This window comes from Marmota monax, unplaced genomic scaffold, assembly GCF_021218885.2.
Source record: "Marmota monax isolate L192 unplaced genomic scaffold, Marmota_monax_Labrador192_F-V1.1 WCK01_AAM20220418_F8-fsc00014, whole genome shotgun sequence".
NCBI lineage: Eukaryota > Metazoa > Chordata > Mammalia > Rodentia > Sciuridae > Marmota > Marmota monax.
Window position 1 is genome coordinate 31,901,655 of NW_026695222.1, and position 18,449 is coordinate 31,920,103.

The 18,449-nt window shown below is 46.6% G+C and overlaps 1 protein-coding gene across 3 annotated transcripts in view; it reads right to left on the minus strand.

The window, feature by feature from the left end:
* Positions 1-18,449, minus strand: part of Slc9a8 (solute carrier family 9 member A8) — a 75,148-nt gene that overhangs the window by 41,072 nt on the left and 15,627 nt on the right. For all 3 annotated transcript variants that reach the window (XM_046433192.2, XM_046433191.2, XM_046433193.2), the window contains exons 4-5: positions 4,410-4,468; positions 883-966 (exon numbers count right to left, since the gene is read on the minus strand). In XM_046433192.2, coding sequence (XP_046289148.1) covers positions 883-966; positions 4,410-4,468 — 143 coding nt within the window. The remainder of the gene's footprint in view (positions 1-882; positions 967-4,409; positions 4,469-18,449) is intronic.

An 18,449-nucleotide genomic window follows, 5' to 3' on the forward strand; every position in this document is an offset into this window, starting at 1 on the left:
GGAGCCACCACTGCTAAAATTAACCCCCAAGCTCTTTTGAAGATGCACCTGAGGATACTGTTATGTCAGCTGAACATGCACAACAGAGCCAGATTTTATTTTTTTGCTACTCACAATAAAACAATCTCTTCCAATATCAGTATCAGAGAAGGTTGAGTCTCCACAATTGTCACTGAGCATTGGGTTTCAATATTTACCCAACTAGCAGTTGTTTTTGAAGAATGTTTGGAAGAACAAGGGGTAATTTTATAGCTATAATTTTCCTTGAATTTTGTTACAATTGTTAGAACAAAGCAAGAGTCATCTTTCCATTTGAGAGAAGAGGAATCTGAAAGAGAGGCCATGTAAGTCACCTATGATCTCTCAGTTACTGAGTGACAGAGCTGGGATTCAAGCCCAGGCAAAAGAAATCACAATGCACTACAGATCTAGGGAGCCTGGATGGGTGCTAATATAGAGGTAAAATAGCCATTGGTATATTATAAGCACCTGATAAAGGTTAGGTATATGACAACACTGTGATATATGTATTACACATATAGCTCATTTAAATCTCACCATACCTATATAGTAGGAATTACTATTTTCTTTTTTTTTTTAAGATATTTTTTAGTTGTTGATGGATCTTTATTTTTTATTAAACCTATTTGGATATGGTGCTGAGAATCGAACCCAGTGCCTCAGGCATGCTAGGCAAACACTTTACCAATGAGCCACAACCCCAGCCCCAATATTTTCTCTTGATAGCTGAAAATACCAAGAGTCAGGAAGTTGAATGGCTTTGTTAAGGTAACAGTCAGCAAGTGGCAAGCTTTTCAGGAACTGGCCCCAGAGAGAAAAGTTGCTTCCAGATACCAGCAGCTAATGCAGGTCAGGTCTCACCTTGTGCAAGGAGTATCCAGACTCAAAGATGATAGGCGGCAGCAGGAGGAGGAAAAACATATTAGGTCGAAACATTTCTTCTTCCTAAAAATATAAAAAGAGATTTGTATAACCAAGAAATCCATTCTTCTCCCAGGGTCTGGCAGAGGGGAGATGTCTGAGGTTTGAGTGTACTGCCTGATACTAAAACCAAGCTGAAGGAGAGACCGAAAGTAAATTAGTCATCTGCATTCTCAAATGTAGGACAAGCAATTGTAAAGGGTGCCCAGCAAAAGAAACAGCACAATGAACTGCTACCAAACACTTACTGGTGTGCTAAGCTTACTCCTTGGAAGGAAGGAAAATTAATTTTAATATACACAATTTAAATTCAGATAGAAAGCTTTCAAAATCGAGTGCACAAACTGGAACCTTGGGAACAGGGCGGCAGTGGGCCTGAGAAGCCCGCTCGGGAGGGCCAGCCTGCAACGTGGCGGCAGCTCGGCCTACTCCCACCACAAGCACCTGCTCTTTTCCTGCGTCACACTGGGTGCCTGGGAGGTGGCTGTGACGCAAGCCCCTTGCCAGGCTTCCAGACTTGAATATGAAGTGCTATTGGCTCCAGGATCCGTGTCTTCTGGGACATGAGGTCATAAGAATTCCATCTCTGCATTAATCTGCCTAATTTTGTTGGGATTTGGGGAAAAACAATAAACCCCAAATGGCTGCATGCGGTCCCCAGGCTACTCAATACTGCAAAACCAGGCCTCCCTCCCTCTGAATGTTTCCATGTCACAATCCTGACAGTCTGATTTCTTGTCAAAATCCTAACTCAAAAGAATGACTAACTGTATTCTTACAAATGTAGCTGCTATCATAAAGACTAAGATAACATTCAAAAAAGGCTCAAAATAGAAGCAAATGATGACTCTGAAATGCCCTACTGAGTCTGAAAATAACCCCTCTGCAGCGGTGGCACTCCTCCGGGCACACACAAAAGAAAGGGCTGCCTTCGCGGTGGCCACTAGGATCTGCGCAGTCAGGCCCTGGCAGCTCCTTCGGGAGGTTCAAAACCTAAACCCCGGGACAAAGGAGCGCGCCTTCAGGGAGCCCGCACAGCTCCCCTGCCCGTGCCCCCCGCACCCCCCAGGCTGCTCTCAGTGGGAAACAGGCTGGTGTAAGGACAGGCTAGAGGTAAGGGGAGAACTGAGAAGGGTTCCCGCCCTGAGGGAGGGCCCAAGTGCAGCCAAACTGCAGGAGCCAGGAAAGGACACACACAGAAGGCCACAGGAAGACAGAGGCAGAGACAGAGCTCACAGCCACAAGCCACGGGGTGCCTGGGGCCCCAGAAGGATTCCCTCCTAGAGCCTTTCCAGCAGCTTCGGGCCCCAGACTGTGAGGCACAAACCTGCAGCTCAAGCCACCCCTGTGGTAGGGAACGGGGACATGAACACCCCTCCTCAGACGGCCAGGCCCCTTCCACAATTTCTCCCTGGAAATGGTCTGAGGTGGTTTCGGGTGGCCATCGAGCAATGGTGTCAAATCCACTCCCCCACGGACAGAAGGTCAGCCCCTTGTCATTCTTTTCCAACCTCAAAAGTTTGGCCCCAACGTTTGGCATCGCCATGGCGACAGTCTCACTCTACTGGGCTGCCCCCTGGACAGAGGGAGCAGGCCTGAGCCCAGGCGTCAGCAGGCACATGTCCTACTTCACTTTTACCCCATTTATTTACAAAACAGCACTAGGGGCTGGGGTGCAGTTCAGCCACAGAGGACAGGCTTCGCTTGAGTGAGGCCCTGGGTTCCATCCCTAGCACCAAACCAAAAAAAAAAACCCACCTAATGTTAGTTTGTTTCCTTCCAAATAAATGCGAAAGGAGCTGGGGGGTGGTAAGGAGCTGGGGGTGGCTCTCTCCTAGCAGGAAGGAGGCCCTGGGTTCCATCCCTGGCACTGCAATAAAATAAGTTGGATACAGTATATCACCACCAGAGCAGCAGTATTCAAGTAGCCAAAAGGTGGAAAGAACCGGGACTCCACCCCCAGAGGAAGGGGTAACAGAAGTGAGAGTTATTCAGCCATAGAAAGGAATGAATTTCTGAGAGATGCAAGCACATGAATGCAGCCTGGACGCACCATGTTAACCAAAATAAGCCAGATACGGAAGGGCAGATGTTTCATGACCACATGAATACAGGGCACACAGGCTATGGGAAGGGGGACAGAGCTGTGGCTTCGAGAAGACAGTTTTTGTTTGGAATGATGAAAAAGTTCTCAAAATACATAGGGGGATGGGCATACAACACTGTGAATGTATTTAATGTCACAGAATTATCTGCTAAAAAATGGCTAAAATATAATTTTTATGCATGTTGTACCATGAAACATTTTTTTAAACTGCCAAAAATATACATAAATTAAAAAGTAAGCTGATATAAACAAAAATATCGGCCAAGGATGTAGCTCAGTGATAGAGAATTTGCCCAGCATACATGAGGCTCTGGATTTTAAAAAAAGGAAAATATTAAGCATGTGATAATACAGGCAGAAAGCAGCAGATTCAGCAGGACAGTTTACAAACAGGACTCTGTGGAAGGAAACCATCAGGCTCCTTCACTGTTCTTCTCGCACACTGCTCCCTGTGCATCCGGTTTCCAGAAGGCTGTCCGGCTTCCAACTCCAGCTCTCCACAGATGCCAGCTCCCCCAGGACGCCGCCCCACCTGTCCAGCCTAGAACTTTCCCACACACTTTCTACTCAATAAGGATGCTCAAGTTTAAGTTGGAATTCAAGTTTCAGCTGGTCCTTGTACTTCAAATGATGCTTATACCCTAATAACCACCCTGTAAACACAAGGGGATGTACATCAGCGAACTGAGGAACTATAGAATAGTGGAGAGAATACTGAATATACAGGGCACAGGGTCTGAACCAAGACTCAGTTCAGCCACTTCCTCTCTAACCCTGCCAACACTGGCCATGACCCAACCTCCTTCAAGTGTAAGGAGGTGGCAATGATAATGACTGGTCAACCTAGCTTGTCAAGCGGCTGTCACAAGGACCACAGGAACTAAAGTGTATCAAGTGCTCTAAGCTCCACAGTGCTGGACAAGTACCCTTCATCACCTCATCACCCTCAGCTGGCAGAGTGCGAGCAGAACGCTCACTGTTCAGGCTTAATGCTGATTAGTCTTCCCCATGAAGTCGGTTAGTGCAGGATTATCAAAAGGCAAGTAACAACAAACTGACAGTCAGATGGTGCGAGATTTATGCATTTTCTAAAAATTCACGTGTAAAGGAATCAACCTGAATCTTACAAAAAAAATGAATAGGAGCTGGGACTGAAGCTCACTGGTAGAGCACTTATCCAGCACAAGAACCTGGATTTGGTCCCCATGACAAAAAAAAAAAAAAAAAAAGTTCATGGAACAATATAAATAACTTCAGTGACAATCCAGTTAATAAGAAAACTAGAATAAGCATTAATGCTACTAAAAAAACAACCAGAAACTGTGATCATATTACAAAATGAACAGTTAGGCAAACTTACCTTCCAATTTGCCAGTTTTTTAAACTCTATAATTTTTATAACTGCTCCCATGAGGATACCTAGAAGAGAGAAAGTGAAGTTTAACATAAATTTAGACAGGAGAAAGACTATTCAGGCTTATAATTCTAGAGAAACTGAATATTATTCATTGTGTTTTAAATGGTTTTCATGGAGCTCAGCAAGTTTTATATCTGAAAAAATAAGAATAAAATATTGGCTGGCCATGGTGGCGCACACCTGTGATCCCAGTGACTTAGGAGGCTGAGATAGGAGGATCACAAGTTCAAGGCCAGTCCAGGCAACTTGGTGATATTGTGCCTCAAAATAAAAATAAAAAGGGCTGGGGATATATAACTCAGTGGTAAAGCACCCCTGGGTTTAACCCCCACAAGCGCCCCGCAACATACATGCACACAAAAGAGAGGAAATTAGTCTATCATTATATGAGTCACTTGAGTTTCTCACTTGCATCGCAGATAAACTAAGAAGTCTACAGGAATCTGGGGGAAGAAATTTTTGCACAAGGTACTCTGCCTGGCATGGAAGATGCAATACGTATCATTCTTCTACATACAGCCACTCTATTTTTCCTTTTTTGTTGTTGTTTTTGTTTTTAGAAGCATAGAGATTTCCTCAGGGAAGCTGAGACACATTCAAGGGAGAATGTAGGCCATCTCAAGAGTGAGAATGTGGGCTGGGGTTGTGGCTCAGTAGTAGAGCGCTCACCTAGCATGCATGAGGCACTGGGTTCGATCCTCAGCACCACATAAATATAAAATAAAGATATTGTGTCCATCTAAAACTAAAAAAAAAATAAATATTAAAAAAAAAGAGTGAGAAGCTGCCCATATGCCCATTTTCAAGGTAAAATGGGGAAACCTTGTAAGACAAGTTTGTCCTAGCATTAAAAAAAAAAAACAAAAAAGAAACCCAAGATCACTTTCTCACAGACTCAGATGGCAGCTCTATGTTGACTATTTAGAGATGAACTCAAATGCTGAAAATAACCCAAAGTAAAAAGTTCTGTGAAATCCCTGGAAGAAAAGAGATCATCTAAGTACAGCGTGTTTCTATAAAACTGACAGGCTCGTTAATCTCTCCTAAAGCACCTACCAAAAATAATTCTCAAAGATGCACCTTGGGTTCATTTTTTTATTGCTGGATTACTCACTAGATAAACAATTCTTAACCCCACTGCTCCATCTGAATCATCATAGGGGCCTTGTGTAAAACAAAAGAAGTCCAAGCTCATGGCAGAGCGCTTGCCTAGCATGCGAGAAGCCTGGGTTCCATCCCCAGTCCCAGGGGGAAAAAGATATTTAGGCAGAACTCCAGGCCTAACCCCCACACTCTGGTGAGGGTGACACTAGGAAGGTCTGCAGAGCATGGCCCTGGCGGCACTCTGAGGAAGACACAGAGGAAGGAGCTTCCCCAGCACCAACAGAAGGCTAAGCAGGGACACCTCACTGGGTGGAGGAACAATACCAGAACACAGACGTTTATCAAGAAAAGGATCCTTATTGGCTGCAGTGGCACACGCCTATAATGCCAGCTTCTCAGGAGGCTGAGGCAGGAGGATGGCAAGTTTGAGGCTAGACAGAGTCAGACCCTGTCTCAAAATAAAAACAAAAAAGCTGGGAATGTAAACTCAGTGGCAGAGCACCGCTGGGTTAACTCTCCACTACCCAAAAAAAGAAAGGAAAAAAAAAAAGAACCTAAAGTTGGGCACAGTGCTCACACTGTTATTTGGGAGATTGAGGCAGGTGAATCCTAAGTTTGAGGCCAGCTTCAGCACCTTAGTGAGACCTGTTTCAAACTAATACATAGAAAAGATCGTGGGGCTGGGCGCGGTGGCACACGGCTGTGATCCCAGTGGCTTAGGAGGCTGAGACAATAGAATTGTCTCAGCAACTGTGAGGCACTAAGCAACTCAGTGAGACCCTGTGTCTAAACAAAATACAAAAAAGGGCTGGGGATCTGGCTCAGTGGTTGAGTGCCCCTGAGTTCAAACTCCAGCACCAAGAAAAGAAAAGGCTGTGGGGGGAGCTCAGTGTTAAAGCACCCTGGGAACAAGCCCCAGTAACAAAGCCCAAACCAAACCAAACAAAATGAACAAGAAAAAGAAAAGGACCCTCCCTGGCAAAACGGCGTGTGTGCCCTCATGTGCACGTGTGGGGGGTGAAGACAGGAGGTAGGTTCATTTTAATTTTAGAAACTTCTACACTATTTGAGTTGCTATGCAGTAGTAGACTAATGATAGGGGGTGGGGACGTTGACCAGTGGCAGAGCGCTTACAGAGCATGTGTGAGGTCCGGGGCCACCCTCAGCACAGAACACAGCTCTAAAGGGAGTCAGTGACACAGCAGCCAGCACACTCCCCGCCAGAGTGGCCAGCCAGCAGCCCAGAGGCTCTTTCTTCTTATGTTTTCAAGCAGTAAACCATTTATTTCCGGGTGTTTTAAAACACGTCGTTATGACTACCACATAAAATGTTATAATCAGTCCCCTCTAATCATATCCCACCCCAGCTTAGTTCATCTTCTAATGCAAGATAAAGCCATCTCGGTAAGTCTTGGGGACTGTACCACCACCCCCTGTGCTCTCTCAGACATATGCCTGTATACATCTATGCATATGTATGTATGTGTGTGTGTGTGTGTGTGTATTTAAAGGACTGAGGATGTAGTTCAGTGGTAGAGCCCTTGCTTACCATGCAAGTCTTGAGTTCAATCCCCAGTACCACACAACCCCCGCCAAAAAAAAAAGAGAAACAGACAGACAGAAGTGCTATAGAGCTCCAGGAGACCAGAAATTGCAGAGAATGATGGTAGAAGAACTTACATTGTCTATATTTAAGCACACAGAACCCATACATTCTTGTGTGTATATGCATGTACAGAAACAGCACACCTGGGTACACTGATATAAAATGTATGGTACTGTATCATGTTGCTACTTGGATCATCACATATAGAGCCACCTCATTCCTTTTAACTGCTCTATGGAGTAGCATAAAAATGCCACAGTATAATCTATATTTGGCCACACATAAATGGCCAAAAAACACGTGTCAAGATGCTCAACATCATAAGTTACACCCACGAGGATGACTATACTGAAACAGTAAAAAATAACAACATTGGCAAGATTAGAGGCACTGAAACCCTCACATATGACTGATGGAAACAGAAAACTGCTAGGGAAGAGAGTTTGGCAATTCCTCAAAAAATTAAGTAGAGCTACCAAATGACCCAGTCATTCCCCCTAAGAGAACTGAAAACATATGTTCATATAAAAGCTCGTACACGGAGGACTGGGGTTGGGGCTCTGCGGTAGAGCGCTCGCCTTGCTCGTGCGAGACCTTGGGTTTGATCCTCAGCACCACATAAAAATAAATAAGTGAAATAAAGGTATTGTGTTAAAAAGTAAATATTAAAAAAAAAAAAAACAAGCTCGTACATGGATGTTCACGACCGAATTATCTTAATATTCAGAAGGTGGGAAACCCCCACACCCATCCACTAATAAAAGGACAGACAGAAAGTGGTGTGTCCATACAAGGGAATGTCACTCAGCGGCAGAAGGGAAGGGCGCACTGACAGGCGCTGCAGTAGGGAGGGATCTTGAAGATGTAAGTGAAAGAAGTCAGAAACCAAAGGCCCCACGTTTACTGTTCCATTTACAAGAAATGTCCAGAACAGGGAAATCTGTAGGACAGAAATCCTTGCCTGGATCTGGGGAGGAGGATTTGGGGGATGATAGCTAAAGGGTACATGGAGCTCTTTCTTGGGGTGATAAAAATGTTCTAAAACTGACTGTGGGGATGGTTGCACAATTCAATGAATATACTAAAAACTACGGAACTGTACATTTAAACCAAGCAAATCGTGTTATATGAATTGTATCTCAATAAAGCTGCTGCAGGTGTGGGGGCTGTGTCTCAGAGGTAGAGTGCTTACCTAGCATGAGCAAGGCCCTGAGCTTGACAGTTTGTTGACATGTATTGAAGAAAAAAAAATATTAAAGCTGTTACAAAAAAAAAAAAAAAAAATCACAGATTATATAATTGCACTGATATGAAATGTCCAAGCAGGGCATGGTGGCACATGCCCATAACCTCAGCAACACAGGAAGCTCAGGCAAGATCCCATGTTCAAGGCCAGCCCCAGTAACTTAGTGTGACCCTCAGCAACTTAGATGTAGCTCAGTGATAAAGTGCCCTGGATTCAATCCCCAGTAACAGAGGTGGTAAAAAAATAAAACAAGGGAAAAGTCCAGTACAGGTCAGTTCATGGAGCCAGAGGGCAGATTAGTGGTTTCTAGGGACTGTAAGAAGGGGATGTGGGCATGGGGTTTCTTTTTGGGGTGATGAAAATGTTCTAGAATAGAGGGGATAGCTGCAAAACCCTGTGAATATACTGAAAAGCACTGGATTGTCACTTTGAAGTGACAAAGTTTACGGACGACATGTGAATAGTACTTCATTTGTCTCCAACTGCTGCTGTCAACGAGGGTGCTGCAATGAATGTTCCTACCTGCCACTTTGTCTGAAAGAGTGTCCCTAAGGCTGATCCCGAGACTAAGAAGGGCTAGATTATAAAACACAAGCACTTTTATCTCTGAAACTGTTGCCAAATTATCCTCCAAAGTGGCTGTGCCAACTTACACTTCTGCATGAGAGACTCCACGTCTTCACCAGGGTGGATATGAATAACCAGCAGACACTGACATTTCTGCCAACATGATGGGCAAGAATTATACTTCAATGTTTTAATTTGTATTGCATTCAGCAATGATTCCTGATGACCACGGAAGTTGAACATGGTTCCAGATTTCATTTTTAAAGCTAGTATTTTTCTGCTCTACTGAAATTTCAACTTTCTTTTCCCCTTTTAGGTGCACGCCAAATTTCAATAACAATTAGTGCGTTCCTAGGTGCATACAAAGCAGTTCCACCTGAGAAGTCACTCTACTGCCTGTGCCTGTGTCTGTGTTATTGCCTATGAGGGGCTGGGAAACTTTACAAAATATAATGTGAATATATTTTGTGAGTATATTTTATGAATAACAATAGCTGATCACCAGAGAAATCCTTTTGAGATTGATCCCAGGACTAAATTACAGTGCAGTATTAAGTCGGCAAACTTCTACTTTATGTCTTGAGGCTGAGGTTCAAAGTTAACTCAACCTAGTCTACAGAGAGAATATACCCTGATACAGTTTTATATATTCCTATCAGTAAGTACAATTTAAGCGTGCATGGCTACAGATTTTTATTACTTTATGCAAGTCCTACTGTACTAATTGTTTCCAATGTTTGTTGCTGTTGTTTTTTGAGAGGGGTCTCGGCTGTGTTGCCCACACTGGCTTCAAACTCCTGGACTCAAGGGAGCTTCCTGAGCACTGGAACTACAGGTGCACGCCACCATGCCTGGCTTCTATTTGTTTCTGTAGTACTGGGGACTGATCCCAGGGGCATTCTGCCTCCAAGTTACATTTCCAGTAATTTTTTTCCCTTTACATCTTATTTTGAGGCACAGTCTCACTAACTTGCTGAGGCTGGCCTGGAATTTGTGATCCTCCTGCCTCAGCCTCCCAAGTTGCAAGGATTACAGGTTAGTTGTTATGCGATGGGGTCTTGTTATGTTGTCCAGGTCCGTCTCCAACTCTGGGCTCAGTGACGCTCCTACCTCAACCTCCTGAGTTGCTGGGACTACAGCAACTTAGCCACTGAGCCCGATTCTCTAATACATTTTAAAATATATGCACACAAAACCAGAAATTATAAAAGAGTGCGATTAAAAATAAACAGAAACCCAAGTTCTCACATTTTCTTTTTGGCTTTTCATGCCCACATCTCATCAGGACAGCACAGACTCATTCAAAGCACAGAAGCAGCTAATGGTTATTTGCTGAGCTCCTTCTCCCAGGATCTGTCACTTTAAATTAGTTTTAATCCTCAAGAGATGCTGTAGGGAGCAAAGCTCAGAGTTTAAGTAGCTCGCCTGAAGGCTCAGGGCCAGCAAGCCTCGCCAGTCTGCTGGCTCCGAGTATATTCTACCTCCACAAGATGCGAAGACAGGCAGACTGGCTGCCGCCCATCCACATGGTCACTATGAACGGCATGGCCACTAAGAACTGCGACAGCGACTCTCTCCCCCAGAGTGCACTGCTGGGCTACGATTACCACTGTAAAACATGAGTATCCCTGGTCATGAAGGCCACGGAAAAAATACTGAAAATGCATTAATAATCAGGTTGCCAAACAGTATGCACAGTATGGTCCTAGTTCTTAAAATATACACACATCTATTTATTTGTGCTGTGCTAAAAATACACAAGCACACCCACATCCACACTGTGCAGGTGCCATGCTTATATGTAAAGCCCATTTTTTAGCTCATTCTCACAACTAGCCTACAAGGTAATAAAACCATATAACAAAAAATGATAATAATTTGTTATAGCTTGGATGTGAGGTGGCTCCCCAAAACTCATGTGAGACAGTGCAAGAGGGTTCAGAGGAGAAATGATTGGGTGGTGAGAGCCTTAACCCAATCAAAGAATTAATCTCCTGAAGGGATTAACTGAGTGGTGGCTGGAGGCAGGTGCTGTGTGGCTGGAGGAGGCGAGGCCTGTGGGGAGCCGGTGGCTTCGGGGTCTATATATGTATTTGGCAAGTGGAGTCTCTCTCTGCTTTCTGATCACCAGCGAGCTGCCTCCCTCTGCCACACTCTCCCACCGTGATGTTCAGCCTCACCTTGAGCCCCGGGGAGTAGAGCCAGCTGCCCATGGACTGAGACCTCTGAAACCATGAGCCCCCAAACAAGCTTTTCCTTCCCTACAATTGTTCTGGTCATATCTTTTAGTCACGGCAATAAAAAAGCTGACTAAAACAATAATATTAACATTAATTATTTTTATTTGATTATTTGTTACAAAACTAAAAAGGTACAAAGGAGTATAAAAGGTACACAGTGAAGACATGAGTCTCCCTCCCTCCTCCATTCCCTTTTCTCCTTTCCAGTGTTAAGATTTCTTGATAATTCTACATTTTTTCTTAGTGTCTGCACATCTATAGTCTCATCTATATACATGCATGAACATGTCAAGTTTTCAAGACAAATGATATTTAATATTCACATTCTTATCTACTTATTTATTTGGCTGTATTAGGCACTGAGCTCCATCCCAGCCCCACCCCCCTTTTGTTGAGACAGGCTCTAAGTTGCCCAGCCTGTCCTCAACCTTTCGATCCTCCTGTCTCAGCCTCGAAGGTAGATGAGATTACAAGCGTGCACCATCAGCCTGGCTCACTCTGACTTTTAACCTTAACGCGTACCTTGGCAACCACTCCACAGCAGCACATACGGGCCCTTCCCCAGGGCACTGCACCATCCCAGCTGTCGGGAGTGGTGGCTGCTAAGTGCTCCCACCTGTACCTTGCAGAACACTGCCCCTAGCTGTGGGCAGGCCCCATGTGCGAGTTGCACGTGCCCCACCTAGTTAGTAGCCAGTGATCACCTGGTGGGGTAGAGAAGCCTGGACCTCTTGCTTTAAAGAGGGACAACCCTGGCTGTGCTCCTGCCCCTGCCCACCCCCACTCAGGCTAGTCACCTGAAGCCACGACCCTCCTCACAGAATTATTCCTCAGGGAAGCCCTCTCACAAAGTACCTGTCCCCAGCCACATCTCAGACTTTGCTTCTAAGAGAGCTGGTACCACGGATGGAATGGTCGCAGGAAGCCCACTTGAAGGATGTGGATCCTGGAGTTGGGTGTCACTCAGCAACTTAGTGCAACAAGGACCCTGTCACTGGTGGTAGGTGGGCTGACACCCCTCACGTGGGTGGCAGTGCAGGTGCTAAGACTCACACCTGTGTTGGCTGGGTCAGGGACTGTGGAGGGAGATACCCGGGTCCTGCGGTCTCCTGGCATGGGAGAGATTCCAGGGAACTTTGTGGTTGGTGCTGAATTTCTTATGCTTTAAAAAGAGGAAATGACCGGGCCAGGAAGCAAGGGCTTCCTGGTAGCACTGGAGACGCTCATCTCCTGCACCTGGAGGGCTTAGAGAGCCGGACAGGGCGGAGGACTTGAGCAGAAGAGCACGCAGCTTCCAAGGAAGCTGACTCAACCAGGCAAGTCTGCGTTTCTCCCCCCAGGGGGGAAAAGTGGGCTCTGAGCCTTGGGGCAGGGGTGCTTGGGGAGAGACACACAAGCACCTGTAACTAGGACCCATGGTTCCCATGGACCCTCTCAGCCTGCCCACACAGCCCCGTCTCCTTGTGGGAATAAAGGCACCCGAGGCTGTCTCAAGACTACACGGACACCCCAAATGAGGCAAGTTCCTTACAGGACAAGGAAAAGCCAGGCACAGTGGTGCACGCCTGTAATCCCAGCAGCTTGGGAGGCTGAGGCAGGAGGATCAAGAGTTCAAAGCCAGCCTCAGCAAAGCAAGGTGCTAAGCAACTCAGCAAGACCCTGTCTCTAAATAAAATATGAAAAAGGGCTGGGGATGTGGCTCAGTGGCTGAGTGCCCCCGAGTTCATTCCCCAGTACCAAAAAAAAAAGGAAAAGCCCTCACCCAACCCCCAGCCTAGCCAGTCAAACCTCAGCAGTACAGGGCCTGCCACGGCGGGGGGGATTAGATACAAAAGGACCTAGGAGACCCCATTAACACACACCAGCCCAGTTAGATCAAAGATGGGGGGAGCAATGTAAAGCAGGGTACAGGAGAGCCTGTTAATCTGGCGCCCCTGACATAATGCAGCACTACAGCAAGAGCTCTAGAAGGCAGCCCTGGTGCAGGAGGCCCCAGAATGTGGAAAGCGATGGTCCAGATGAAAGAAGGCATAGGTGCCAGAAAGGGACTGAAAGGTTCAGAGAGACTGACATGCAAGAAGGGACTCTCTGCAGATGGTAAACCCACGCAGTGACTGTGCTCCTCAGGACAAGCAGCCAGGATTGCACTGGTAAAAGGGACACCTATGTCACTGAAAAGCCCCAGGGGCCCAGTTAACAAAATGAGGTGTGGGCCGGGTGCAGTGTGGCAAACCTGAAATCCCAGTGACTCTAGAGGCTCAGGCTGGAGGATCACAAGTTTAAGGTCAGCCTCAGCAACTTGGTGAGACTCTGACTCAAATTAAAAAACAAAATGGGGGTGGAATATAGCCAACTATATATCTCAGTTGGTAGAGTGCTTGCCTTGCATGCACAAGACCCTGGGTTCAATCCCCGGCAACACACACACACACACACACGGCTGGGGATGTGGCTCAGTGCTGAGGCACCCCTCGATTCAATCCCCACCTGTCTCACGTGCCCACCAAAACAAAAGGTGCTGTTATGGCACTGGGGACAAAGGAATTCTGGAATTGCAGAGGCAAAATGACAATACTTAGCAAGCCAAGGCAAGACCCCCAGCAAGGGCAACCCGCGGGGACCTGTGGAAACCCTGGCTTCACGGAACGTGTCCCATCAGAAGGGATCAAGAAAGGAAAGTTAGAGTTCATGTCAAAATGGAAAATCACAATCCATTTCCCAATCCCAGACCCGAGCCGGTTCCGAGACTAGAACCCACAGACTGAAGGAAAAAGCAGACCATAAGGAAGGACCCAAGACACCAGAGCAGGTGCAAAGGGTGACGATGGTCCACCCGCACAGAGGAGCCCGGCAGCTGTGCGACACAAAGCTAGAAACCCAGAGGGGCAACGTTCAGGGCTCCCACAGCTGCTAGAAATGGGAGCCAGACTGACACTGATACCAGGTGGCACCGTGGCTCCCCCAGGGGCAGGAGCAGATGATGAGGTAGGAAGTGCAGGCTGGTGCAGCCTACCCAGTGCCGGCCTCCCTGCCAACTCAGCTACTTGGCAGTTGTCTCCCAGTTCCAGGGGTGTCCTAGCAGCTGGCAGGCTCTCACATTAGTGATCGTTTGGTACTGGGGACTGAACCCAGGGTGCTCTGCCACTGAGCTACATTCTCAGCCCTTTTTACTTTGAGATAGGGTCTTACTAAGTTGCTGAGACTGACCTTGAACTTGAATCCTTTTGCCTCAGCCTCTCGAATGGCTGAGATTATAGGCATGCACTACCATGCCCCGCTCACAGTAGTTTTGTTTTTTTGGTTTTTTAAAAATATTTTTTAGTTGTCAATGGACATTTATTTTATTTATTTATATGCAGTGCTGAGAATCAACCCCAGGGCCTCACACATGCCAGGCAAGCGCTACCATGAGCCACAGCCACAGCCCCTCACATTAGTTCTTGACCAACCAAGTAAAGGCTACTGTAGCAGGAAAGGTCAAGAGAAGTGCCTAGCCCGGATCCCTAACAACTCTGCCCAAACAATACAGCACCCCAAGGAGAAGGGCAGAGATCACTGCCACCCTGAAATACTTAACACAAAAGTAGTGGTCCCTTTAGTCAACCAGTGTGGCCCCTACAAAAACTGGCAAATGCAGCAGATCAATGCAAACTGCAGCAGCTGTGCTGTGGGGCCCTGAGAAGAACCCGGAGGGTAAACCTCAAGCCTGTGGTGTTGGCTCTTGACCTGCAAAATGTGTCCTCCTTCACTCCCAACAGGAAGAAGCATCGGAGATGGCCTCAATTCCCAAAGGACAGAGGAGAGGATGCACTCATGGTCTTGCTCCAGGATTAGGCTAGTGCCTGCTTTCTGTCATTAACGTAGTTTGAAAGGCGCTGGACTACACGGACGTTCCACAGAGTGACGTGCTGGCCTGCTATACCAACGACATCCTGCTAATCTATGGGATGAGAAATTAGTAGATGCCTTCATGAGACACACATGCTTCAGAGGACAGAAAGGTCCAGGCCTGCCCATTAGAGGATTTAGGGCTCAGGGGTCTGGGGCCTGCCGTGACATTTCTTCTAAGTAAAGGACAAGAGGTTGTACCTTCTTTTTCCTAGCACTAAGAAAGGCACACAGAGCCTGGGGCCTCTTCTGGATTTAAGGTAACTCCCCAAACCTGAGGAAGCCATTTTCCACTTCCTGGGTGTGCAGAAGGCTGATGGTGCCTAGTGAGCCCAGAAGAAAGGACCTGGCAGCAGGTCCAGCTGCCGTTCAGGCAGTCCTGCCACTCTGGCCACATGATCTGGCAGACCCTGTGGTCCTGAAGGTATCAGTGGGAGGAAGGGATGCCATGTGGCATCCTGGGCAAGCTCCAGGGGAAGGTGGCTGAGCACAGATCTCCAGGGTTCTGGAGCAAGGTCATGCTATTTGCAGTAGAGAATTATTTGCAGTTCAAAAAGTTGTACCTGGCATGGGGCCTGGCAGAGATAGAGCATCTGAGCAGGGACACAAATGACCATATGGTCAGAAATGTCCTTCATAAGCTGAGTTGTCAGACCTACCAAGTTACAAGCTAGCTGGGCACAGCAGTAATCCAATCGGAAGATGAGGTGTTACATTAGAGATCAGCCCTCTGCAGGTCTAGAGGACAGTGTGCTATGTGGACAGGTGGCCCATTCCACCATGTCACTTTCCACTGTTACATTGACACCCTCCTTTGCCTCCTATATACAGTGTCACTGGCAAATTCTTACAACCCCAAGCTTGGTGCAGGATGATCCAGTCAGCCCAACCAGCTTAGTGTGTACAGAGAACATGTGACAGTAGCCATGATGGCTGAGCTGGAAGGTGGACATGGGTCCAGGACAGGAGCTCCCTCCCATCAAGGCTGAGCCCACTACGGCCACACTGCAGGGAGCCTGGGCAGCCGCAGAGACTGACGCTAATCACCTGATACAGCAGCCTCCCATGAAAGGACCAGCTGGTGGCATGCAGCGACCTGAACATTAGACCCCTCTCACCTTTGGAAGGGCAGCAACTCGTCCTGACTGGCGCTGACACACAGTATGTCTTTCAACTAGCCCACAAGTGTCTGACCCACCAGTGTGGGGACCTACACAACGAGTCAAGCTAAGAGAATGACTTTATGGCAATCACCCAGAAGCTGCCAGTCGCCAAAGTGGCAAAATGACCTCCTACAGACAGAACTGAGACAAGACTGGATGTCCCATTCCATGAGGACTGGAGCCAGGATGCAATATATTTCTTAAAGGCTATCATGGGTAGTATGTCCTCAACAGTAAGCACTGATACAGTAAGCAATGGGTGGAAGTGGCCACACGCAACATCATCCCCAGTGACCCCCTTGGGAGTGGATTCCTACTGAGGCCATTTCTCACCCTGGAAGGCTAGGCTTAGTGGATCAAGAGATCCTGGCTTCCAGAGGGGGACATTCCTAGGGTTCACCCACTGAAGAGTCACAATGCTGCCTTCCTCGTCACTCTGGACTCCCTGTGCCAAGAGACCAGAAGGCCTATTAGTGGAGGACACGCTGGCAAGGATCATGAGGGGCAGATCTGCTGCTACACAGGATTATCTATGTGACACTTTAAAACCCACCGTAAAGGATTTTCCAAAAACAGTTTACATACTTGGGGCCCTTATAAAATGCTTTTGAAGTTGGGTGTGGTTGGCACACCTGTAATGCCACTGACTCAGAGGGCTCAGCCAGGAGGATTCAAAGTTGGAGGCCAGCCTGGGCAACTTTTCAAGACCCTGTCCCAAAGGACTGGGATGCAGCTCAGTGGTAGAGTGCCGCTGGGTTCAATCCCCAGTACTGGAAAAATAAGATGCCTGAACCATGTTTTGTGGCTATAATTATAGAATCAAGTTATAATGGACTAATTTTGAAAACCCATCTGTGATTCTACTACCTACTTGCAAGTAGACATCCGAGATACCCTTAAAGGCAGTCCTTGCAGGGAGGTGGGAATCAACACCTCAGGTTAGTCTGTTTTGGGGGAAAAAGGCTATTTGTATGGTTTTTAAAGTAGCTCACTTTTTTTTTAGAGAACTGTAATCCTTTCTAATCTTCAGATGAGAATGTTAATGTGGTAAAAGAAAAAACAGGCTGGGCACCGTGGCGCGGGCCTATAATTCTAGCAACTCGGGAGGCTGAGGAAGGAGGATCATGAGTTTAAAGCCTCAGCAACTTAAGGAGGCCCTAAGCAATGCAGCAAGACCCTGTCTCTAAATAAAATATAAAAAGGACTGGGGATGTGGCTCAGCGGTTACGTGCCCCTGGGTTCTATCCCTGGTACGGAAAACAAAAAAGTTCAGCCCTTATATGGCAAGTGTCAGAAGACAATCCTTTAACGACCTACTTCCTCCCTTTTTTAAAGTGTGGATGACCTCACTATCTTGGCATATACTTTTACTTCAAGACCAAAGTATAAAACACAACGCAGAGATGATAAAGGGCCAAGCAAGAAAGATGACCATAAAACTAGACGAGTTTTAAAATAAGACTCTAGGCAAAATCATGAAGTTGGCACCTGCAGAGCGCGCCCTAAGCTAAGGCCACGACACGGTAATGGGGCATCACAGGGATAAACTGTCACTTCTAATTCATGATGTCAGAAACACTGAGGCTCCAAGACCATGCTGACAACCCCCTCTTCTGGCATATGAAAGCCTGGAAAAGCCTTCCAGTCTAACATGGTTTTCTTGTCAATCTGACAACTGCTTAGGCCTTGGCCACTGAGACAGCTACCTGAATACCAACAGATGAATACCTGTGTCTCAAAATCAGCAGGCAGTTACCAGGGGACAACATAAGCTCCGTCAACATTACTTAGAATAATAGTTTTAAAAAGTAACAAAAGCTGTTACGGTCACATTTAGGATTCTCCTCTGATAAGTTCTTTTTTTCTTTTTTCTTTTTTTTTTTTTTTTGTGTGTGTGTGGTGCTAGGGATTGAACCCAGGGCCTTGTGCATGCGAGGCAAGCAGTCTACCAATTGAGCTATATTTCCAGCTCTCTAAAAAGTTTGTTAAAAGAACTTAAGTACAAATAAGAATATAATTGCTGAGCATGGTGGTGCATGCCTATCCTCCCAGAGGCTCGGAAGGTTGAGGCAGGAGGATTGTGAGTTCAAAGCCAGCCGCAGCAATGGCAAGGTGCTAAGCAACTCAGTGAGACCCCATCTCTAAAAAATAAAAATACAAAAAAGGGCT